The sequence below is a fragment of the Malaclemys terrapin genome, chromosome 14, assembly GCF_027887155.1.
Source record: "Malaclemys terrapin pileata isolate rMalTer1 chromosome 14, rMalTer1.hap1, whole genome shotgun sequence".
Taxonomy (NCBI): Eukaryota; Metazoa; Chordata; order Testudines; family Emydidae; genus Malaclemys; species Malaclemys terrapin.
Window position 1 is genome coordinate 3284296 of NC_071518.1, and position 25556 is coordinate 3309851.

At 49.4% G+C, this 25556-nt stretch overlaps 2 protein-coding genes across 4 annotated transcripts in view; one reads left to right on the plus strand and one right to left on the minus strand.

Moving 5' to 3' along the window:
- SPIRE2 (spire type actin nucleation factor 2) overlaps positions 1-20896 on the minus strand; it is a 46011-nt gene extending 25115 nt beyond the window's left edge. For all 3 annotated transcript variants that reach the window (XM_054049400.1, XM_054049399.1, XM_054049398.1), the window contains exons 1-2: positions 20524-20896; positions 2984-3021 (exon numbers count right to left, since the gene is read on the minus strand). In XM_054049400.1, the coding sequence (XP_053905375.1) occupies positions 2984-3021; positions 20524-20797 (312 nt within the window). In that variant the 5' untranslated portion in view covers positions 20798-20896. The remainder of the gene's footprint in view (positions 1-2983; positions 3022-20523) is intronic.
- Positions 20897-21077: 181 nt separating this feature from the next.
- LOC128848876 (uncharacterized) lies at positions 21078-24307 on the plus strand. Its single transcript, XM_054049121.1, has 2 exons — positions 21078-21396; positions 22738-24307. Exon 2 carries the CDS (start codon positions 22741-22743, stop codon positions 23929-23931), a length of 1191 nt encoding a protein of 396 aa, XP_053905096.1. The 5' UTR covers positions 21078-21396; positions 22738-22740; the 3' UTR covers positions 23932-24307.
- The last annotated feature ends 1249 nt before the right edge of the window (positions 24308-25556 follow it).

Sequence of the window (25556 nt, forward strand, 5' to 3'; positions counted from 1 at the left end):
CTTACCCATCTGCCCACTGGGTCTTGGGCAGCCAGCAGGCGCTATGCCGCCCATCTGGAGGGCAAGGAAGAGCTAGAAACATTGATTTCAGCGCTAGGACGCTGGCCGAGGGCACATGACATGGGAGGGGACATCACAAAGCTCTGTAGCCAAGCACTGGAATGGGCCAGGTATCACATCATGCTTTCCTTCCCCCCGCCTGCCCATGCCTTTCACATACTGCTGCCATTTGGAGGATTTCCATCACCATGTAGCACCCCCTAGTGAGCCTGCTGTGTATTACCAAACTTGGCTCCCGCGAAGGCAGTGGTTCTCAAACTTTTGTACTGGTGACCCCTTTCACGTAGTGTGACCCTCTTAAATATATTAAAAAGTGTTTTTAACTTATAACACCATTATAAATGCTGGAGGCAAAGCAGGGCTTGGGGTGGAGGTTGACAGCTCACGACCCCCCATGTAATAACCTCACGACCCCTTGAGGGGTCCCGACCCCCAGTTTGAGAACTCCTGCGCAAAGGGTAGTGCTGAGTCTGGGGGGAGTCTGGCCACACCTAGAGAGACCCCTGTCCCACCCTGTCCCCCCCAGAGAGGCTCACTGATACGATTAGTAACAAGCAGGGATGGTGCCAGCGGGTGACCTGGAAGTGAAAGCTCCATGTTCCAGCCCCGGCCTCCTCAGCCCTGTGTCTGAATTAGATACAGCCCATCAGCTTTCCCATGAAGCCTGCAATGCAAAGCTGCCCGGAGCGGTATGAGAGAAAAGGGGCTCCGTGCTGGCAGGTGGGTGGAGAGGGAGCTGTGGGATACATGGTGACAGATACCCCTTCCACCAGCCCCAGCCTCCCATGACCTTACATGCCGGCGGGGAGAGGCTTATGATGCTGTTTGGGCCATGAAGATGGCTGCCTCCCCTGCCCCCCAGGAATCTTCGAGGCCTTTGCTGTTTATCGTGACTCCATTATCATGGGAGTGGAGGGAAGCATGAGCCAGCCCAGGGGATTGAGGGAAAGAAGCAGCAAAGGTTCTGCGAACAGTCCTGCTGGGACCAACAGGCACTGCACTGTTAGCTACCCCAGACGCCCTGGGAGGAGAGAAAACACTCGCCATTGGGGGCGGGGGAAGGGAGAGAAAGTCACTCAGGCAGGGAGAGTGGAAAGGAGCCAGAAACAGGCTGAACTTTGGACCGGGATACATTCCTGACCTGGGCAAACACAGCGGGCGGCAGTCTACAAAAGGCCGCTGTGCTGACAGCTTATCTCTGCCTACACCTTGCTACACCTTGGTTCATATGACAATTAACCCATTTCAAATGCTCTCCTGCAGTTCTACAATTGGTTAATCACGTAGTAAAAGCAGCCTGGTCGCTCTCCTGCGTTTCTAACTGGCTGGAGTTTGCTTTGGTCAATTTCACTGAGCACAGTCACTCATGCTGCAGTCTGATTGCCTAGTAAAATATGAAACGCCAGCCAGTGGCAGAGGGCAAAAAAATGTGTGTCCAATTTCAAAAACAAGAGCCACCCGGCCACCAGGGCAGTGAAGGCAGCACACAGCGTAGGCAGCGGGGTGTTGGATCGGCAGCCGTGACCTGGAACCAGGCCAGCGGTTGGAGCTGCCGCCCCTTCACACGCACCAGGTACACGTGCGGATGGAGCGATGGTTTGAGAGCAGCGATTGCCCAGCCTGCTGACACCGCGCCAGGCAGCGGCAGAAAGGAACCGGCCCCTGTAATGCCAGAAGATGCGCTGCACCTGTCCCATTATTTTCATGCTTTGAGGCTAGTCACTGCAACCTGGGAGAGACTGAATGCCCTGGAAGGCCTCCCGGCTGCTCTGGCTCTGTGTATCTGGGCAGGTCATGACCTCTGCACTCAGTCAGAACTTTAATGGCCATATTTACAGCAGCCTCTGGCTCTTCCCCGCTCTCTGTCAGGGCACATGGTTACACAGGAGGAGAATCAATCAGTGACCCACCTATATTCTTAGCTCAGTCCTTGAATCTTTCCCCTGAGAAGGGTGTGACAGACCCAGGCTGCTCTGTGACAACTGGTGAATTGTGTGTGTGACATGGTATTGGGGTGCTCACTGTATGGATGTGTTGGTTACATTAGCAGCAGGCTGCTGGAAAAACAAGCTGGAAGTGCAACAACAGTTCAAGATACGCCAACTCCCAGTAAGCTCTTCAGGGTGGTTAAGAGACAATGCCTGAGCAATAAGCCCCATTACAAAGCTTGCTCTCCCAGTGCTGGGGCCAGCAGATCAAAAGGACCGAAGCATTAAAAAGGCAGACTGTCCGGAGGTCAGGCAGTTGTTGCTGAGGTGTTCAGACTGACACACAGACAGCGCTGGGGTGGCCGAAGATGTTAGGCTTTCCTAAGCTGCCATCAGGGAACGGGAAGCTCTAAGTACGCTAGACATGCGTGCAGACTGTTTGCCGGTTTAAACCCCCTTTTCTCTTATGTTATGATTTCTTCCTACTGTTAATATTAAACAAGCTGGCTGGTCAGTCTAGAATCCCCATTGGTCTCAGACTCCCGCTGGGAAGAACCGCAAGTGCCGAACTCAGTCCGATCACCCATACGCTGGTTGATGTAGCTCAGGGCCTGGTCTAAGAGCGAGAGACTCACGTTACTTCACCCCAGGAGAGGGAAAGGCCTGAGGCCTGACACCAGAGCGGGAGTCAGCGAGAGGTGTTCCCCAAATGGCCACATCATGCTTTTTTGAATGGAGTTTTCCTGTGTATAATAATCACGGGGCACAATGCTTCCTCCTCCCTCAGCCCCCACCATGCATGCTGACTGCAGGACCCAGCGGGTGCAAAGGCCAGGACACTGCAAGAAGCAGCTAGTCGAGAAAGGGGATGAGCTAATGCTGTCATCAGAGCTCTGTTTGGGTTTAAAAAGAAACCGTCTGTGCACATCCACACACACAAGACACGAGATTTATTTGCTTGAACAGTTTTCTGAAAAATCACATTAGCGACATACCTGTGCTTCCGTTGAGGGTGACAGGGTCAGGGGAAGCTCTGTGAAGAGAGAAACAGACACAGTTAGTGCTCCTCTGGCAGCTGCAGAACATTGGGAGTTTGGGTTATAAATCAAACTCCTGAAGCTTTGCTTTTATAACGCCGCTAGCTTGTGCCTGTAAGTTATTTACACTTCGATTCCATCGATTCTAAGGCCAGAGGCACCACAGTGATCATCTGGGCTGAGCTCCTGTATAACAGGCTGCAGAATGTTCCCCAGAAGCTGGATTAACGCATGGCCTCTAGAAAGACAGCTAATCTCCTCAAAGGCCCCACGTGGTGGTGAGGCTGCCACTCCCCTGGGAAGCTGGTCTAATATTTCGTTACCCTCACAGCTAGGAAAAGGCATCTCATTTCAAGGGTGAATTTGTCTAACTTCAACTTCCAGACACTGATTCTTGTTCTGCCTTGTCAGCAAGGTAGTAAAGACACCGCCCCCCGCCCGGCCCAACTCAGATCCCCTTTCTGCGTTTCCGGGCACAGTGATCACATCCCCTCTCAGCTTCTCTTCAACAAACTGAGCAGACTGAGTGCCACAAGCTTCACACCACAAGGCTTGTTTTCCAGACCCGGGGTCATTGTTGTGCCCCTCCTTGGAACTATCTCCAGGATTTCCACATCCCTCCTGAGGTGCAGACCCCAGGACCGGACACAGTGTTCCAGCAACAGTCGTACCAACGTTGTATACCGAGGCAAGTTCACCTCCCTACTCCTACTGGATAGTCCCCCTTTTCACACCTCCAAGGACCACGTTAGCCCTTTTGGCCACAGCGTTGCACTGGGAGCACATGTTGAGGCGATTACCTATGATGACCACTAAACGCTTCTCTGACTCACCACTTTCCAAGACACATCCTGTAGATACATCCTGCCTTCTTGGTTCTCAGACATATTACCTTGCATTGGCTGTATTAAGGCGAATCAGATCACTCTACTCTCATTATCTACTACCACACTAATCTTTGTGTCGTCTGCAAACTTTACCAGAAGAGATTTTATATCCTCTTCTAGATCATTGATAAATATTTTAAATAGAGTTGGACTCCGAACCCATCCCTGGGGGACCCTGGTAAGTAATGGCCCCACTCGTTGATATCTCCTCGTTAACAACCACATTTTGAGGTCTGTCAGTGAGCCAGTTTTTAATCCATCTAATGTGTGCCCTGTTAATTCCACATGATGCAAGTTTTTTTAATCAAGATGTCATGTCGTACTAAGTCCAATGCCTTAAATAAATCTAAGTATATTGTATCAACACAGCTGCATTTATCAACCAGACCTGTAAACTTGTCAAAAAGACAGCAGGCTTGTCTGACAAGACCTACCATCCACAAAACCACGCTTTCTGGCATTAATTGTATTTTTAGCCTCTAATTCTGTATTGATAGAGTCCTGAATTAACAGTTCTCTAATTTTACCTGGGCTCGACATCAGGTTAACCCATCTGTAACCCCAAGATCATCCCTTTTACCCTTTTCAAATATTGGCATTTACATTGGTAGTCCTGCAACCCCTAGGAATCACCCCAGCTAATTTACAAATTAACATTTGTGATTCTGATAATTCCTCCGCTAGCTCTCTTAAGACTCTGGGGGATAAGGTATCTCACCTGTTGATTTGAAAATGTGAAGGTTTAGCAGATGCTGCCTCACCCCCACCTTTGTTACAGATAGCAAGCTTTCCAGTCCATGCACCTGCTTCATTCCTCGCTGCATGAATGGAAGAAATGTCAGCTCGGGAGAAAGGTCTATTTTCTATGTTCTGACAGGGCCTGGCACTATGAGATTGGAGACTGTAGGCCCTACCATAGTATAGATATTATAGAAGTAATAAGCAATCCCCCCATCCCCAAAACACTAATCTTAAAGTATCACATAGGAACCCGGGAGATCACTCTCTAAGACAGCGGCTGTGACAAAATGGATACAACAAAAATAATAGTACTTTTATTTCATTGATGTGAATGTTCAGAGTTTCAGGAAATTATGGGGGGATTAGACAATTATTTAATGACAGTATATGTGACTCAAAAAGTTAAAGCTTTATAACCATTAAAACACAAAATGTCAAAATATACAAAGGAAATATCCTTAAATCAAACTCCAAGTTCTCAAGCAGCATTGTTCTTACTTTGCCTACCTGTAAAGCTTGATCATCATAGATGGAAACTTGTTTTGTCTATCGGTGTGTGTGTGTACAGTGAAATTGATGTTTACTGACATTTACCAATAAAAATCTAATCCAGCCAAGCCTACACTCAAGCTTTTGCAGAGGAAAAAGTGTTAAATTGTTATAAACTTCCTCCAACACTGACTATTATTGATTACGTCATGGAAAACCAGGCAGGTATCAGTAGGCGGAAGAAAGCAAATGTGGTAAATGTCCTTTTCAAAGGGGTAAGAGCAGGAGGGGAAGGAGGTGCTCCCGGCAATGGCTAAGAACTCTACCTACAGTCCCTAGTAAAGCAATGGAACAAATACCAAGCACCTAGAAGATGACAGCACCAGAAGTAATGAGCGGCTTGGATTTAAGAAGGACAAATCATTCCAGACGAGCAGGACTGCACTGCATATTTAAGGCCTGATCTTGCATTCCTTCCATGCTGAATAAGGCCCTGGTGGCATGCAGTACTGGGGTACCTTGAGAGCATGTATAAAACATTGGTCGCAGTCTCAGAAAACTTTACTTGAAACAGTTCATTCTAATTGTCTTGAAGATGGTGCACTGTCATGTGGATTGCACTGCAATGATAGGTACCGACAGGCCGGGCCACGGGCAGCCTGTGTGCGCAGATCCGTTACCCAGCTGCGGTCAGGAGACAAGTAGAGGAGTTGGGGGTCAGGATTCCAGGACGTCAGGATCAAGCCCCAAGCTGCAGGCAGAAGGCAAGCAGCGGAGTCAAGGCTGAGCCAGGGTCAGGAACCAGAGTCTGGGGTTCAGAGCAAGCCAATGTCTGGAGTGGAAGCAAGCAGCCAGTATGCATCACTGCTCAGACAGCTCCCTGTGATGACTTCCTGGTTTATACACCAGCCTGGGCCAATCAGTGGGCTCTGGGGGGGGCCGTCACTCAGGCCTTGCTGGTCGGTACTTCCTGCAGTGTCTAGCTCCATAGGGTCCCCCAGCGGAAACCCGATGCAGAAGTGTCATAGCCTGGCACCCCCATAGTCTCAGGTTCTGGTCCTGCAGGTTCTTACAGTAATGAGATCAGCAATGTACTGAGGCTGGAGGGCACGGGGGGCAGAGAAGTTGGATGCAGCAGGGATCAGCCTTTTAGGTACACAGCACATTTAATTAGCTATGCAGATGACACTCAACTGGGAAGCACCACAAATACCAGGAAGAGCAGAGAAATAACCCCCAGGGACCAAGAGAGAGTAGAAACGTGGGCAGAAAATACAATGAGATTCAACCTGGGCAGTTGCAGCTAATCCATTCGGGGAGGAATAACCCAAAACACAGATATTCCATGGGAGGCAGGTAACCGGAAAGCAGTAACGTGGGAAAAGACGTAGGACTAATAATGGACAGCAAATTGGATGAACACTTGGAGTGCAGTATGGCTGTGCTAGTTTATGCTAAAATCCCAATTCTCATTTGGCTTGCACATGTAGAGGTGTCATGTCAGAGCAGGGAAATCAACAGCTAGAATTCTGGGTACGTTCCTCAGCGGGTCAATGGACGAGGCACTGAACCAGGAGTCAGGAGCCCTGGGTTTTACTCCTGACCTGCGGAGCGATCTTGGGCGAGTCACTCAGCCTCTGAGTCCCATCAGTGAAATGGGGATAATGAGGTGTGGCCGCCTATGTGAGACGTGGTCCAAGTACAAATATCCTGGGTTCTAAACACCAGAAAGTTGTTGGCAAAGTGTCAGAAATCTGGAGAGGAGCAACAAATGGTGTGAGGGAACTGGAGGGGTTGATTTATTAGGAAAGATTAAAGGGATGAAATGTGTTTGGCGGGCTAAACGAACATTAGAGAGGAGAGGAGAAATAGGATAAACCCCTATGTGTGAGCATCACAGAGGGAAAGGAGTTACTGCAGCACCCCAGTGGTGATGGGGGGGCTAATTAAAGGGAAAGTCAGACCAACTTCAGGGACATTGTTTAATTGTGAGGTTTATTAGCATGTGGAATCCTCTTCCAAGGAAAGTGGGACATTTAAAATTAGACTGGCTAAAGCACTAATGAAAACACTATAGGAACAATCCTGCACTGGCCCTGTGGGAGGATAAAGTGACTTAATGGGCCCTTTCCAGCTTCACTTTCTGCGATAGCCACAACTCCAAAGCCACGTACTGGATTTGTGTTCACAAGGGAGCTCGGGCCATTAACATGCCATTTATTTAGTCAATAGCGCTCAGAGTGACTTCCAGACAAAGAGCTCATGCGACACCCACAAGCAGGGCACTGGTCAAAGGCTTGTCCTGGGCTCTGAAGGAGCCGGCAGGCAGCGAGGGGGCTGCAGCACGGCAGCGAGTGCACTCTGCAGAGCCCTGCAGATCTGCTCCAGGAGGGTTTCAAAAGAAATCCCCCTTTGCTCAGGTGGAGTGAGATTCACCCCTGGGCACAGGTCTGTGCCCCTGCAGCCCCATGTGAGCACAGAGGATTTAAGTGGTGCAGGGCTTGGGCCAGCCCTAGGCCCAGGGGTGAATTTCACCCTTAGAGATCACCCACTGTCACTCAGAGCAAGCCTTGGCAATCTGAGTGGGTGCTGGACACCTGGAGGGTCACAGCGCCAGCCCTGAGAAGGAGTAACGGGCAGGAGGCTTCTCCCCTTCGCACACTGTTTTACTCACTATTGTCTGCGAGAGCATTTGGCTCCTGCCGAACCACGCACAAGTGGAGGGATGTGTTGGGCGCCATGATACTGAAGGGACATTTACAAATGCTGGGCTACACACGTACCAGTTTGCGGTTGGCAGATCTCAAGAGTTCTGTGCTGTGCTCGTCATTTTTTGATGGTCGGGTCTCTCCTGAGCATTGGACTGGACACGTTCATTTGCTACTGGAGAGTCAGTCACAAGTGCCTGCAGCAGGCAGCAGGGTTTGCTCACGCCTACCAAGCTACACAGAGAAGAGGAACAATTGTGCTTACACATGGCACTGTAAGCACTGTTCTAGGCCAGCTCCCCTGAGCAGTGTGGACTGGCCTGCGAGGCAGTGACCGAATGGGACCGAGGGCATCACCACCGCAGCTGCTCACACTTCAGACAATCAATACACTCAGGAATCAGTTCAACATGATCTCAGCAGTAAAGCACGCTGCCATTAAGAGAAAATGGAAAGCAGCTTGATGCTGCTCCTATCCAAACAGCAAATGAGGGGAAAGCAGGGGATCATAAAATTGCAGAACTGTGGGGCTGGAAGGGGCCTTGAGAGGTCACCAAGTCCAGCCCCCCGCACCGAGGCAGGACCAGATAACACTAGACCATCCCAGACAGGTGTTTGTCGAACCTGTTCTTAAAAACCTCCATTGACAGGGATCCCACAGCCTCCTTTGGTAACCTATCCCAGGGCTTAACTGTCCTGCAGTGAGAAAGATTTTCCTAATATCTAACCTCAAATCTCCCTTGCTGCAGATCAAGCCCATTACTTCTTGTCCTACCTTCATTAGATGGGGAGAACAATTGACCTTCCTCTTCATAAGAGCCCGTAACGGATTTGGAGACTGTTACCAGGTCCCCCTCAGTCTTCTTTTCTCAAGACTAAACATGCCCGGTATTTTAACCTTTCCTCACATATTTTCTAAACCTTTTCTCATTTTTGTTGCTGTCTTCTGGACTCTCTCCCATTTGTCCATGTCTTTCTCAAAGTGCGGTGCCCAAAACTGGACACAGGAGCCCAGCTGGGGCCTCACCAGTGTCAGATACAGCAGGACAATGACCTCCGGTGTCTTTCACACAACACTCGTGTTAATACACCCCACAACAATATTAGCCTTTTTGGAACTGCATCACATCGTTGACTCATATTCAGTTTGTGATCCACTATAACCCCCAGATCCTTTTCAGCTGTACGACCACCTAGCCAGTTATTCCCCAGTTTGTAGTTGTGCATTGGATTTTTCCTTCCTAAGTGTAGTACTTTGCAATTATCTTTATTGAATTTCCTCTTGCTGATTTCAAACCAATTCTCCAATTTGTCAAGGTCATTTTGAATTCTAATCCCGCCCTCCAAAGTGCTTGCAATTCCTCCCAGCTTGGTGTCATCCACAAATTGTATAAGCATACTCTCCACTCCATTATCCAAGTTACCAGTGAAAATATTGAATGTTACCAGACCCAGGACAAACCTGTGCAGGACCCCATTAGATATGTCCCCCAGTCTGACAGTGAACCATTGATAACCCTTCAGGTACGGTCTTTCAAACAGTTGTGCACTCACCGTATAGTAATTGCATCTAGACCACATTTGCCTACTTTCTTTATGAGAATGTCATGTAGGACTGTGTCATAAATCTTACTAAGATAAAGATATATCGTTTATAGCTTCCCCCATCCACTAGGCCAGTAATCCTGTCAAAGGAAAAAATTCAGTTGGTATGCCATGATTTGTTCTTGACAAATCCATGCTGGCTATTATCCTCTAGGTGCTTACAAATTGACTGTTATTCCCTGATAACCAGAAACTTCTCTGCTCAAACTCTGTTCACTTTTTTTTTTAACATCATCTTAATAAAAATGTTAAATTTGTTCCAGTATCTTTCCAGGAACTGAAGTTAGGCTGACTGGTCTATAATTCCCTGGGTCCTCTTTGTTCCCCTTTTTAAAGCTAGGTGCTACGTTTGCCCTTCTCCAGTCCTCTGGGACCTCTCCTGTCCTCCATGGGTTCGCAAAGATAATGGTTCTGAGATTGTTTCAGCTAGTTCCTTAAGTACCAGAGGGTGCATTTCTTCAGGCCCTGTTGACTTGAATACATCTAACTTATCTAAACATTCTTCAACCTGTTCTTTCCCTATTTTGGCTTGTGTTCCTTCCCCCTTTTTGTTAATATTCATTGCGTTAAGTATCTGGTCACATTTTACCTTTTTAGGGAAGACTGAAGCAAAATAGGCAGTAAACACCTCAGCCTTCTTGATGTCATCAGTTATTAGCTCTCCTTCCCTGCTAGGTGGAGGACCTACATTTTTCTTCGGCTTTCTTTTGCTCCTAATGTATTTATAGAATCTTTTCTTATTGCTTTTTATGTCCCTAGATAAGTGTAGCTCATTTTGTCCCTTAGCCTTTCTGATTTTGTCCCTACATGCGTGTGCTATTCCTTAGTGCTCCTCCTTAGCAACTTATCCATGTTTCCACTTTCATAGGATCCTTTTTGATTTTCAGGTCATTCAAGAGCTCCTGACGCAGCCATACTGGCCTCTGACTAATCTTCCTGTCTTTCCCTTGCATCGGGATAGTTTGCTGATGCACCTGGTACTGTCTCTCTGCGAAAATGCCAGTTCTCCTGAGCTCTTTTTCCCTTTAGATTTTCTTCCCATAGGATCTTACCTACCAGTTCTCTGCGTTTGTTAAAGTGCGCTTTTTAGAAATCCATTGTCCTTATTCTGCTGCTCTCAGGCCTTCCTTTCCATAGCCCTGGTCTACACTACGAGTTTAGGTCGAATTTAGCAGCGTTAGATCGATTTAACCCTGCATCCATCCACACGACGAAGCCATTTTTGTTGATTTAAAGGGCTCTTAAAATCGATTTCTGTACTCCTCCCCGATGAGGGGATTAGCGCTGAAATCGACATCGCCGGGTCGAATTTGGGGTAATGTGGACACAATTTGACAGTATTGGCCTCCGGAAGCTATCCCAGAGTGCTCCATTGTGACCGCTCTGGACAACACTTTGAACTCAGATCCACTAGCCAGGTACACAGGAAAAGCCTTGGGAACTTTTGAATTTCATTTCCTGTTTGGCCAGCGTGGCAAACTCAGCAGCACAGGTGACCATGCAGTCCCCCCCGAATGTTTCTACGCTCTCCCATCATCTCTGTCCCTGAGATTATTGCAGATTAGAAGGCGAAAAAAATGCACTCGCGATGACATGTTTTCTGAACTCATGCAGTCCTCCCACACTGATAGGGCACAGCGTAATGCATGGCGGCATTCAGTGGCAGAGGCCAAGAAAGAATTGCTGTGTTTGCTTAATGGCAAAAGTATCATGCCTCGCTAGTGATCCTGCCCGAGCCAGTTTGCTGTGTCAAATGCACTCCGCGCTGTGTCAGCCTTGGGCGGGGGCATGACCGCTTTGTGAGCAGGAAGGCCATAGATATAGACATTGCATTAGGTAGCTTCTGTAGCTAGAGAAAACATTCCTGTGCATTCGGCAAAGTTCGTGGCAAAAAAAGAGAAGCCCATAGTGTAGTGGTGATCATGTTCACCTAACACGTGAAACGTCCCCAGTTTGAAACCGGGCGGAAACAGGTTCCTTTTTCTGACTCCCCTCCTGCATTTTTAGTCTTAGAACAGACCGCACTGTGAAATTTTACTTTGAATTATATCAATTATGAGTTAAATAATATGGAAGCTCTCTCTAAGTTATAGTCCCGGGTTCCTTACCCTTTCAGCTGCTCTGATAAATTAACATTTTTGTTAGGGGCAGGTTGAAATTTTCATGAAGGCTTTTATAGGGACTAAATGCTCTCTAGGACTCTGAAATAATCTTAACGCGGCCCATAGAGTGCATCCTTCATTCTGGATTTGTCATTCCACAAGTTGAACTGCTCCTTTCCATTGTCCAGGCTTCATGAGCCATGGGAGCAAGGGGCAGGCTGGGGTAGATGCGACCGCGTGGTGCTGCCAGCTCGGAGAGCAGCCTGAGGCAGAAGCCTCCAGCTCACATGATAGTCCAGGCAGGACTGAATCTCCATGAGACGAAAACTTAAAGAAGAGAATGACCTGGAGTCACTTCCATTCGGTGCGCTAAGAGGAGGTTAGCCATGTCTGTCCAAGCACCCATGATTGACCTCACCGAGGTCTGCCAGCTGAGCGGGGCTGAGCGGGATCCCGGCTGGCAGGAGCCGGCGGACGGAGCCCCAGACTGGCAGTGGGCTGAGCCACTCAGCCTGCTGCCGGACTGGGGCTCCGTCCGTCGGCCCCGCTCAGCCCACTGCCTGGCTGGGGCTCCAATCTTCCAGGCAGGCAGTGGGCTGAGCGGGTCCGGCGGACGGGACCCTGGAAAAAAGGCACGAAATGATTGTCTGCTGTTGCTTTCATGGAAGGAGGGAGGCCTGATGACATGTACCCAAAACCACCTGCGACAACGTTTTTGCCCCATCAGGCATTGGGAGCTTAACCCAGAATTCCAATGGGCAGCGGAGACTGCGGGAACTGTGGGATAGCTATCCACAGTGCACCGCTCTGTAAGTCGATGCTAGCCGCGGTAGTGAGGAAGTTGCCTTTCACCTTCAGATTCGCTACCAATTCTTTCCAGTTAGTCAGAAACAAGTCTAAAATGGCGGTCCCCCAGTTACATCCTGCCCCTTCTGAAACAAAACCTTGTCCCCAGGACATTCCAAGAACTTATAAGACATTTTCTGTTTTGCCGTATTACTTTTCCAACAGATGTCTGAGTAGTTGAAGTCCCCCATTCCGAGCACTGGTGTTTTGGATAGTTCTGTTATTTGCTCTTGAAATGCCTCACCCATCTCCTCCTCCTACCTGTTTTTTTCTCCTTGTCCTCACCCAGAGGCTTTCAAGTGCTCTGCCTCTCACCTCCTTCTGGACCGCTGAACAAGTGTATATATTCTTGATGTACCGTGCAGCCCTCCTCCCTTTGTGCCCTGCCTGCCCTTCCTGAACAAGCTATATCCCTCCACGCCAATATTCCAGGCAAGAGATTTATTCCCACCAAGTCCCTGTGAGGCCAATTAAGGCATAATTTAGCTTATGAACTAATACTTCCTGTTCACTCCCCATACACCTCACATTTGAGGACACGTGCAGTGGCCAGGATCATGACGGAGCTCTCGGCTCTGGCTGGAGCTCCAAGGCCAGAGCCCCTCCCCCTGGCCGGGGGCCACAGCGGCAGAGCTCTGAGGCCAGAGCCCCTCCCCCATTCTTCCCCTTCCGCCCATGGTCCCACCCGATTCCACCCCTTCCCCTGTGGCTCCGCCCCCATTCCATCCCGCTCCGCCTCTTCCCCCAAGCCACGCCTCCCACTGTGCCCCTGAGACCAGAAAAGCTCTGTGCCCCCACTGCAGTGTGAGCTCCTCCAGCCAAACTGGCCGGGGCCCCTGGGGGAATCCACCACTGCTTCTTTCCCCCTCTCCCCAGCAGCACGAGGGTTGGGCTGGCTTAACCTTCCCATGCCTCAATTACGCACCGCCTGGGTTTGAGGATATGGAGTTTATTGTAAAATTGCCATTTGTCAGAATCATTGAGGATAACTAAGCCCCTTCGTTTTCAGTTTAAACCGATTCGTACCGAAAAAGTCCCAAGTTTTACAAAAAGTTTTCTTTTTTTTTCTAATTTTCACCCTACTTTTGTATCATTCACATATATAAAAAATAGCTTTATTAGGAAACGACAATACTCTGCATGAGATATGTTAGTCTGTGTGGATATGCAAAGCTGCCTGTTGAAGTAAGGCTATATATTAGTCTAGAAGATACACCCAATAAACCAACAGGCACGCATGCAAATTCTGAAGTGCGTGCACATCTGAACATACTGATGAATCTCATGCCCATCACGTACACATTTCAAGCTGTTAGCAAATAACGGTTTAAAGATCTGACACACTAAAATGGGAAGAAAACAAAAATCTGTATCAAAATATGTTTCAGAACCCAAGGCAATATTTGAAAGTTTAAAAAAAAAATAAAAACAGGAGAAAAGGATGAAGTTGAGTGTATGCGCTGCAAATGGTGTGACCCAATTATTAAATGTAAATATCTATAGCTAATAGTTCTAAGTCTACAACAGTAAACTTTATTCAAATGAAAAGTTTTATTTGGGCATTAGAGATACGTAAAAGCTGTGTCATCCGACTCTTTACCAACCGGAAAGCTCTAGAAACCGGCATTTCTGATATCCATTAAAAGCCCGGTTGGTGCGAGGCCAGCAGGTTCCCTACTTGGCTCCATGTGGCTCCCTGGAAGTGGCGACATGTCCCGGCTGCTCCTAGGTGGAGGAATGGTGTGCACCGCGCCTGCCCCGCTCCGAGTGCTGGTTCTGCAGCTCCCATTGGCTGGGAACAGTGGCCAATAGGAGCTGCAGGGGCAGTGCCTGTGGGTGGAGGCAGTGCGCAGAGCCGCCTGGCCATGCCTCCTCCTAGGAGCAGTAGGGACATGTCACCGCTTGCAGGGAGCCACCCAAGGTGAGCGCCGCCCGGATCCGGCACCCCGAAACCCTTCCCACACCCAAACTCCCTCTCAGAGCCCGTGCTCCGCACCCCCTCCCATGCCCCAACCCCCAGCCAAACTCCCTCCCTCCATTGATACTCTTAGTTAACCAGAATTTTTGACTTACCAGCACCCCCCATTCCTCCAATATGCCAGATAACAAAGCTTTTACTGTATGTTGTTTTCTTTAACTCATAGGTGGCATTGTGTTTTGAGTTCTGTTTTAGTTCTGAGCAAACCACATTGAATTCCATTCATCAAAGCATTAATCTACTGAATACTTTTCCCCATCCTTCCATCCACCAAAATAAACCCCAAGATTTACTCAGAAAAATTATTAATAATTTTTTCCATCGATTTTCACCTCTTTTTGTTGTTGTGGTAATAAACACCGATAAATTCCCGGGAAAAATTAAATAAAAAGCAAAACCGAAGGGCCCCGAGGATAACAGAGAGAGAGAGAGAGAAAGATGTTCCATGAAAGGCTGGTGAAAGCAACAACAGCACCGTCCATGATTCCTTTAAGGACTCATGGAGCGTTTTCAGAAATCCACAACAACTGAAAAGAATTTAAACCTTCTCCCAGCCCCTCCAAAAACAAGAGGGCCCAAAAGCTTCCTGCACAAAGAATCCCAAGTGTCATCAATATCAGCACTGCTTGGACCAGACAAATCCCAGCACAGGCATGGAAACCACAAACGGAGAATTACTATACTGTGGTTCCACTGAGTACCTCAACTAATGCCAATGGAGTTAGGAGGAGCAGGCCCAGAGTTGTGCATGTGAAACTGGAGATCATGTATGTTTTGTAAAGACCCCAACGCCTATCTCAGAAGAGACATAAAGAGAACTTAATACTCTCCAACTGCTCAGCTTTATGGGTGCACGGCCTTCCACATGTACCCACAGGGAACCCAAAGTTATTTTCTGCAGACCACCCGCAAAACATACTAGTGGTGTCCTGACATGAAGCTGCTGCTGTGAGCAGAACAAGCTGAGCAGCAATCCAGGACATGGTTTCTATAACTCCTGCATAGGCCCAACGAATTCAGTAAACTTCCCACAGTAACACCTCTTTGCATTTAGTGTAGATCCTCTTATACCAGAGTCTAAAAGCACTTGTATAAGCATTAATGTAACCGTCACAGCCCTGCTGAGAGAGAAATAGGTGGGTTTTGCAGATGGGGAAACTGAGGCATAGACCAGTTCAATGACTTTCTTAGCATCACACCATGAGTCAGTGACAAAGTCAGAGCAGAAGAACCCAGGGCTGTGCAGTAAGTTTGTCTCTCTCATCAACAGAAGTTGGGCCCAATAAAAGAGACAATCTCACTCACCTTGGCTATCTGATATCCTGGGAGCAACCCGGCTACACTTACACTGCATAACCAGAATGAATGTCACTTTTAGGACAGTTCCCTTTTCTCTCTTGTTCTGTCTTTGGCTGGTGTTCCCTGCAGCCGAAACATTCTCTCCTAGACACATGCTAGAACTATCAGACAGTGCGGGGTGATGTCTTGGTGCTCAGTTGCACCCCCTTCCCCTCTGGCTGCATTTACAAGCAGCATCCAATCCTTGCCCAGAAGGATGGTAACTAAGGACAGGGCCTTGAAGGAGTTTAAAGCAAGGGGAAAGGGGGGATACTCAGAACTCCAGCAAGATTCCCCTGCCTACCAAGAGGAATGCCTCCTCCCCCTACAAACATGAAACCTGCACCTTAAGCCATGCAAAGGTACAATTTTGGACTAACATTCAACACCAGTTATTTAGAGAAGCCAGGGCTGGTAGCCTCAAAGGCAACACTTACAGGTCTTTCTAGGGAAGGGAGAATGATGCTTTGCTCTAACCAGACAGAGATGCTCTTCAGCGGGAGCCAGTTACAGGCAGAAACACTGATAAACAGGAGCCAACCTTGGTAAGGTGTTAATGCAGAAACCACCGGACAGTTTGTGGGCATGTTTAGGAGGTTAACAGCAGTTCTACTGCAGCACCATGTTGAATTGTTGCATCCAGTGGAGTCTGGGATATGCTAAATCCTGAAGCCAGATTGCATCAGAGGGGATTTTATGCACATCAAAACATGTAACAGCTCAATGGGCAGGGGACGAGTTCATTGTTCACAGTTTGGGGAGAGGGTGTCTGGGAGGCCACACAGAGTGAGGAAACCTTGTCATAACTGCCCGCCCTCATCCTAAATCACAGGTGTAGAAATCCTGCTGCTCCCCCCATGGCACTAGCACACCAATAGTACAAGACAACCTCTGGGACCATATGGCCAGTGCTGCTCATTCCCAATCAAGAAACCAAAAAGGGCAAAACTGCTCCCCTTAGTCTCAGGACTCCGCAAATCCATATTCCTACCAGGACCAAGAGACTGCCTCCTAAAGCCACTCTCCTTAGCCAACACTCTGCTAGGAAACGAACACAGACGCCTAACGATGCTCCAGGCTCGTATCACTGCTCCTGACAATTTAAGTGCATTTTGTATTAAACACCCAAGGAGGCAATGCCATTTCCATTTCTAAAAACCCTGAAAGCTGCCCAGAGTGGCACTTACCAAGAGAATTACAGAAATTTGGCTGGGGAACAGGCAATAAAGATTTTAATAATAAGCAAACAAGAAAGCACTTCCAGCATGCAAACTATGAAAACACACATGGCAGGTCCTGCAGACCCTGCATGAATTGCACTGTGTTGAGAGGGAGGCTGCACACTGAACTCACAAGATATCACTAGCCATGCAAAAGCCATGTTAAAAATGGAGGCTTTTCTACAGGAGTGGAGATGCTTCTACACAGAACATGGCACAGCAGTATTGTTCCTTCAGGGACCATTCAAATGATGCAATTCTTGGCCTCCTTCCCACTGAAGAGATCAGCATTGCCTGTGGGCAAAACTGGCTATAGAGTTATAATGATTTAATGAACAAAGACTAAAGACAGATCACTCAGTATTTTCAGTATTGTGTTGAAAAGTGGCTTCCTTTTGTATCCGGGCACATATTTATTTAAATTGTGCTTGTGCCGGAACAGGATCAGCCAGTTTTTGGAGGTTATGTGAAAAGTTTTCAGGCAATATTATCAGAGTAACAACCCAGCTTCCTTCTCGTTCAGCTGGGCAGTAAAAGCACAGAGCTGGGGCTGGCAAGCTGAGTTTATGCTGGGTCAGAGGCACAGAGCTGCACAGTAGTAGCATACATTTGTATAATGCACATTCATGTTTTGTTAACTGTTTGTTTATCCTATTTATCCCCAGAAGCCTCAGGAGGAGGAAGAACTCACAAGTGGCACAGGCATGATAATTGGAATTGCTCAGCTAAATGCCACTGAATCACCCAGCTGTGGAGCGTGCAAGGGTCAGCATCTGACAGGACAGGTGTGGCTGTTTGGAGGCTGTCAGGTGTAGTGAGGCTGAGGGCCAAGTGCCTCAAGAATTCCAGGAGTGAGGTTATCTCACAGCCAGAACAGGCTGCAAGAGGCTTGCTTTTCAACCATAAACCATCTGATTTCTCCCTCCCATAGCTTGAGAGTGCTGGGTGACATCGGGCAGAGCAGTTAGGGGCTGACAATGTGAAGTGCTGAGCATCTCTGCTCTGCACCCCTCCAACAGTGCTTCAGTGCCTCACAGGATCTGACCCTTTACCTCTCTCTGTCTGCTTCCCCCTCTGTAAAACTGGGTTAATACTTTCCTACCCGACAGAACGGAGGCAAAAAGTACAATAGTACGTTCATGTTTGTACAGAGCTTTGAAGATGAAAAGTGCTGTACAAGTATTACCATGATAGTTATTATTACGGGCCTACTAGTCTCTTGGTGCTGGTCTGAGACACCCATCAAATGGCAAACAATTTCCACTGACTGGGGGTATAATTATAGACCATAAAACTACCAAGGTTATGAAACGTGTCTTTGTAAGAGGCGCTCATGAATCGGTAATAAGGATGATCCAATAAAGTTTAAAGTTCAGTTTTACACATGTAATTTAGACATCTCCTAATGTTTGAATGTGTGCTGCTAGCGTCTGCCATTGCTGGCCTGGCCTGGCCCTTCTTGACAGAAAGAATACATGGGAGGACTAAGATGACCAGTGACTGTGGTCAAGAGTCTAACTGATCTGCACTCCCAGACTTCTATTGTTATCCAGATTTTGAATTTTAACATCTCTGTATCTTGACACCCCAAAAAATGCACTTGTCATGTGTCCAACACTTCAATATCTTACTGAGCAGCTTCACAGTAATTGTGTGTGTGTGTGTCTTCTCCATGCAGTGTGATATCCCTTTAATATTAAGGCTGAGAGAGAACCAGGGAAGCACGGTGATTCAGATAAAGCATCATATCCTCAGATGCCACAGCATCTGGTGTATTTCCTTAATATTGCCATTTTCTGCCTAGATACTACAGGGCCTGGTCCATTTCCATTATTCATTATATTTATTATTATTTCACCCTTAGACATGAACGTATTTGCTTTTCTTCCTTTCTTTCCCAATCTTAACTTTCCCGTAAGGTGGTTTTGTCAGTACATTTCTTAATACACAGATTACTAACCACCAGTATTTAACCCAAAGAGCTAGAAAGTCTGAAGAGCAAAATATTTATAAGTTTCTGGGTTACACATGATATAAATTTTCCAGGACCTGGCCTGTTTATGGACAGGCATGTTTTCTAGGGCCAAATAACTCTGGGGTTTGTTCATTCTGAACGTTTTTTAAAAAGTGCCCAAACAGAAATCCCCAAATGTCCTCTCTCTCACCCTCCCCCCACTTCCCACAATCAGAGTGGTGGGTTTCAACTCAATTAATTTTTTATGTGAGAGCGAAGGGCTATGAGGTGCAGATGGACGTCCTGATTGTCGGAGCCCTGCGTGCCTGGGACCCCTGCAACGAGCGTGTGCTGCGGACCTGCGGGATCGGTCGAAGCTACGCACATCTCATGCAGCGCCTCATGGTCTCAGATGCCATCCGATGGTCCAGAGACATCTACATCGAGCACATCACTGGCCACCAACAGTACCAGGAGGCGTGAGCCAGAGTGACATTGTTCTCCCTCTACGAGAAAGAGACCAAGTGACCTTCTCCGTTGGATCATATGAACTGGAACCATAAACTCCCTAAACATTAAATCTCACCAAATGAGGGTCAATCCATCCTCATCATCATATCCACTCATTATAATCCACACCCGAACATAGCCACTTTATGAACTTCATACCCTCATATCTCAATGTCTGTACTTTGACCCATCAACCTTTTACCCCCAATCGGGGATATTGCAGATTATGTATTCCTCATGCCACTTTATCTTAAACCAAACTTTGCATCCTCTATAAATCTGTATGTTATTCCCTGATATCCAGAAACTTATATGCTCAAACTGTTCACTATTTTTTTTAACATCATCTTAATAAAATTTTTAAAGCCTTAAGAATAGGGGGTTTCAAATGGAAAAGCCTGACACAATGTGACCACCTCAATCACAGCATCCCAGTGGTGCAAGGTCATGTGTATACATTGCAATAGGAACGGACAGGGATGTCTGTTCCATCCACCCGACTCACAACCCTTTGCATGCAGGATGCCCGCAAACGTCTCTAAGGTCTCCCACCACCTGGGCAGCTGTATGTTGGCTTATCACAACTGTCAGTTACAAATACACCTATTGACACGCTGTCTGTAATCCATAGGCTGTCCAAGGGGAAGTGTTCACACAGCACAGGCACTGTGGAGCCAAGGCTGCGACAGGCGACGAGCTGAGTTGCTGGGGCCGGGGGAGCAGGGCTATAAACAGACAGGAATTCCCCGCAACCCTCTGCTGCTGCCCCCCGGAGAAGCAGCTGCCCGGACGGGGTGGGGAGAGGGCAGATTCGGGTGCACCCTGCAAACGACGGGGCGGGAGCCTGGGGTCTCTGCTCCCCTCCCAGCCAGGCCTGGCTCGGACTTTCCCTCCGGCTCCGGGTGGCTCTGGAGGGTGTGATCACAGGGCTGCGGAGGCGGCCCCAGTCCCCCAGCCTCTGCAATATGGGGAGAGGCCCCCAGGCCCGGAGATGATCCTCAGCAGCCCCACCCCCACCCCATGGCACTCGCCGGCCAAGTCCTTCTGCGCTCCGCACGGGGGTGGAGGGAGTCCTGCGCCCCCCACCCCCGCCCCGCCAGCCCCCCCGCATGGCACTCACCGGCCGAGCCCTGCTCCCCCCGGGCGGTCACCGTCCCATCCTTGTGCAGCAGGATGTCCGCCGTGTCCCGGATCCGGCCCGCCGGCCCCCAGCGCCCCTCCGCGCCCGCCAGCCCCCGGCAGCACTGGTAGCACACGGCCCACGCCTGCTCCTCATTGATGGGCTGCTCGTAGGACTTCAGCACCTCCTCCAGGGACAGCTCCCAGGGGTCCTGGCCCTCCGGGACCCCCGGCCTCTCCTGGGGGGCTGCGCCGCTGCTGCCGGCCTTGGCCATCGCTGCTCCATTATGTGCTCGGGCAAGCCGGGCTGGTTTCCATAACAGCGGCGCTGGGCAGCCGGAGGAGGAGGGCTGAGCCCGGCTCGCCTCTGCTTTGTCATCCCTCCAGCCCAGCCCTAAAACCAGCCAGCGCCCTAGCCAGGCAGCGTGCAAACACGGCAGCAGCCTATGGAAGCCCCAGGTAGAGGGCGGAGGGCGGAGAGAGCTCTGGCCGGCTCAGCGCACACAAAGGCGGCGCGCAGGGTGGAGACCAGGAGGGGGCAGAGAGGGAGCGGCCCGGGGCGCACGCCGAGCCTGGGGAATGGGCATGAGCCTGGCAAAGCAGCCAGGCGATCCCTAGCGCCGGGGAAAGGCAGCAGGTTGCAGGCGAGTTTAGTACAGGAGAGAAAGCCGCAAGTTAAAGAGGCGTGTGCCAAGTCCAGTGCCAGGCCTTTCCGAACGCCTGAGCCAGCCCCCGGAGAGCGCCCACCGTGCACAGGGCCAGTGTTCCTCTTGTGCTCACACGTGTAACAGCCACAGGGCAGCAGTTACCCCTGGAACACCCGCCGGAGCTGGGCCGCAGAGCCACTACCCTCTCCTGCCAAGAGACTAGCTGAGTAAGTCGCCCACCCGCCGAGGGTATTTTTCATTAAGAACCTCTTCACTCCTGCCTGCTGTCCACAAGCCTTGGCTCCCTCTAAGCCCCAGCTTTCTGCCTCCTCTTGCCCGCCCGACCATCCTGCTAACTCACACATGGGGTCACCCTGGCTATGTCTACACTGCAATAGCTATGTCTACCCTGGCTATGGCTACACCGCTGGGCTGGAGCCTGGGCTCTAGGGCCCTGTGAGGTGGGAGGGTCCCAGTCCTCGGGCTACAGCCCGAGTCCAAAGGTCTACACCACAAGTGAACAGCCCCTTCGCCCAAGCCTCACGAGCCTGAGGCAGCGGGCACAGGCCAGCCACGGTGTCTAAGTGCAGTGTATACGTACCCCTAAGACTAGTTTGTAAATTCCTCAGGGCAGGAACTGTCTCTTTTCGGTTGGGCAGCTCCTCAGCCACTTTGGGCACTGTTAAAACAAATAAAATAATAATAATAATATAGGACCGGCCTGCCCAAGGGCAGCAATTTAATCCCACCCTAGTTAATCCCTTTAAAGTATCCATGGACAGGCCCTGACATTCCTTGCAAAATCAAGACTATAGTCTCTAAACTGATAAGAACAGATTTAAAACTTTTATTAAAGTTAATGTTTAAAATCAAATTTACACAAGTTAAGAAGGAAGGTACTGTACATCTGGGGTCAGGCTTGGGTTATGAGGGATTACAAGGTTCATAAGATATATACATAGTACCTAACCAGCATAGACCCAGATTGGGGTGCGGGAGTTTTTAAAACATCAGTGGATAAGTTATCTCAGGTACGCCACCCATAGAATGTATTTAGAATCCAAGCTAGTATTGGTGTAATGAATAAGTACAGGAGTAGGGTGCGTCCCTTGGTTCGTCAGCCTGCAGTAATTGTCCAAAGCACAGAGCTACATGACTCTAGCATTCAGGGCCAGGAAGTGCAGCAGAAGCCCAGACCCATATGCAGTTGGAACTGCAGGGGGTGCTTGGGAAGGCATGATATGAATCCAAACTGGAATTTGGCTAGGACTTACTTGTAAGAGCACTGTAGGTTCTTCAGTGATCACAGGTCAGGACCTCTGTTTTGCTTTTCATCTAAAAGACAGTACCTTGATTTCCATAACCCCCTCTCCCCACAAGCCTATACTGGGACATTGGTTTTTTAACTGGTGCAGAGGAAAAGGTTAACTACTGAGTCACTAGCCCCACTTCCTGCAGTACTACACCCTCTACCACCAGGTTAGGGGTACTGAGTCAGTACTGACTTGCAGAGGTAAGCACCAACACTTCTTGTAGCTTTGGACTTACCCTGGAGTTCTCTCATCCAGGTAATGCCAAGGTCCAACCCTGCTTCTCTTAAGAAATCTGACACGGCCACAGCCCAAGATGGTTTGGTTGCAGAAGACCAAATTCATGCAATGATTAGGCTTCACGCCTTCCGCCTCCTGACTTGCCCGGACGCCACGGTAAAGAACGTTGCAACGACCGCCCTGCACGCCGCCACCGAGAAACGAATCGGCAGACCTCCCTCCGACCGAGATGTGGCCACCTTCTTGAGCGGCTCCCTGGACGGCGACTTCGCCCGGGACAGGGGAGACTTCGCCTCGCTGTGGACCCGCGCCCGCAATGCCACGCGCCGGCTGGGAAAGCGCCTGGGCTGCCGCTGGGAATGGAACGAGGAACGGCAGGAGCTGGGAGTCCTGATACCGCGGATCGGAACGGAGGACAACATCATCGTCACCCCGGGAGCCAGAGGCGTGCTGGAGAGATCCCTGAAGGCCACCGTCCACGCGCTCTACGTGGACGCCCTGAAGAAAAAGCCGGACCAGGGTAAAGTCTTCGAAGTAACCAGCAAGTGGGACTCCAGCAACCACTTCCTCCCCACAGGCAGCTTCACCCGGTTCGCCGACTGGCGGTTCATTCACCGCGCCCGGCTGAATTGCGTCCCTCTCAATGGTGCCATCCGCCACGGGAACCGGGACAAACGCTGCAGGAAGTGCGGGTACGTCAACGAAACCCTGCCCCACGTCCTGTGCTGCTGCAAGCCCCACGCCAGAGCCTGGCAGCTACGCCACAACGCCGTCCAGGACCGTCTAGTGAAGGCCATCAACCCGCGTCTGGGAGAGATCGCTGTCAACCGCACCGTCCCTGGCACCGACAGCCCACTGCGCCCGGACATCGTCGTCACGGACGAGGTGGGGAAAAAGATCATCCTGGTCGACGTAGCGATTCCGTTCGAGAACAGGACCCCGGCCTTCCGCGAAGCCCGAGCCCGCAAGCTCGAAAAATACGCCCCCCTGGCTGACACCTTGCGGACCAAGGGCTACGAGGTGCACATCGACGCTCTGCTCGTTGGGGCCCTGGGTGCCTGGGACCCGTGTAACGAATGCGTGCTGAGGTCCTGTGGGGTGGGCCGTCATTACGCGCGGCTCATGAGACGCCTCATGGTCTCGGACATTATCCGTTGGTCCCGGGACATTTACACCGAGCACATCACCGGCCACCGCCAATACCGAGAGTGAGCCGGGGAGACCTCGTGCACCCACACACACCCCCTGCTGGACCCTATCCCCTGAGCCCTAAACCCACCAAACCTAGCTGAATCCCGCCACGTGAGGGTCACCCCTTCCCCATTACCCAGCCCGCTTGCTTATACCCATGACTGTCCCTGCCTCCCGTATGGGTGGTGGACCCTCACCGTTTATCGACTGTCTCCTGATCCCGCCCACCGGTTACCCACCCCTCATTGGGGACATTGCAGTGTGTATATACTATGTGTGCTGCCCAGCCCCAAAACACCAACATACCCCCTTACTCTGCATGTTACCCCCAATGACCAATGACTAACGCTTCAAATTTTCTGTATCGTTTATTTCTTTAAATATTCTCTAATAAAATTTAAATCTGTTTTTACATTTCTTGTAATGGAGATTCCTACTGAACACTTTGCATCATGGGTACCAGTGTTATTGAGGAGATTTAGCTCCTACCCTCAGCTAGAGGGACACTGCTGTGACATAGGGCCCAGCACAGGAATTAAGGACCAGCAAACTGATGCTGGCTGTGCCTGTGAGGTGTGCGTGATCTTTGATGAGAATAACCTATACCTCACCTGCCCTTGCTGCATCGAATCAGCATTGTTGATTATGCAATCCCTTCTTCAGAGAAGATGAGATGCTTCTGGAAACGCTGGTCCAGAAAGACCAGGAAGAATAGCAGGAACCTTCAAAGAAGGGTGAGGTAGACTGGGTGAAACAAAGACCTTAAAGCTATGAGACATCCATTTGTAAAGTGGAAAGAGAACTCAATCCCATGTCAGAACTACTAACCCATGTAGATAAACTAGCTACTGATCCTGCATGCAGGCCAAGATTTCTAATGAATGAATGATGAGGGAGCAGGTACACAAACACCTGTCCACCCCATTGCAAGGGACCTGAATATTGACTAGAGATGGTCTGGGGATATCAGCAACAAATACTTTTGGATAGTCTTTATAGCGCAGAAACATCATTTTTATTTTGGGCAAGGAAGAGAATAGAGCAAGGTAGGAGAGAGGCTCCTGTTTGAGGAATCTTGCTGTCCACGCAAACTTACTTTGTAACACTGGAATTCAGAAATGAGAAGAATATGAGATTATCCGTAGATTCAATTTATCCATGGGATTATTCAAATCTAAACACTAGCAATCAGGACCTGAGGCATATTGTGGGCAGCCCAGGGAGAAACAAGAGCCATTAATCCCATCTGATTACTAACTGCCCCCAAAGAATGCCTTGGATCAAGGTCAGTTTAGTTTATTTCCCTCTCCCCAGCCCCAGTTAGTGCTTTTCCCCTCTGGTCTTTTTTCTGGTAACTGAATCCCTTTACACTGTTCTAAAGAATGACTAAATGCCCAGCACAGCAGCTAAATCAAATTTGGCTTTGTGGGTGTGGGGGAACAGGAAATTTGTCACCATGTTTACATTCAAAATACCCACCCAAAGTTTCTGTGCTCAGTGGGGATTCTTTGTCCCCAAACAAAAGCAAACATCACTTTACACTTCGGCCACACCCTTGCCACTGAGCATATTAGTATTGTCGATTCTTTCCACAGGGCCATAAATGGGCATGGGGCTTTACAGACAAACGACAACACAGCCAAATT

Coding starts and splice junctions, on each gene's coding strand:
- LOC128848876 (XM_054049121.1), top strand. CDS start 22,741: ATGCCAAGGTCCAACCCTGCTTCTCTTAAGAAATCTGACACGGCCACA.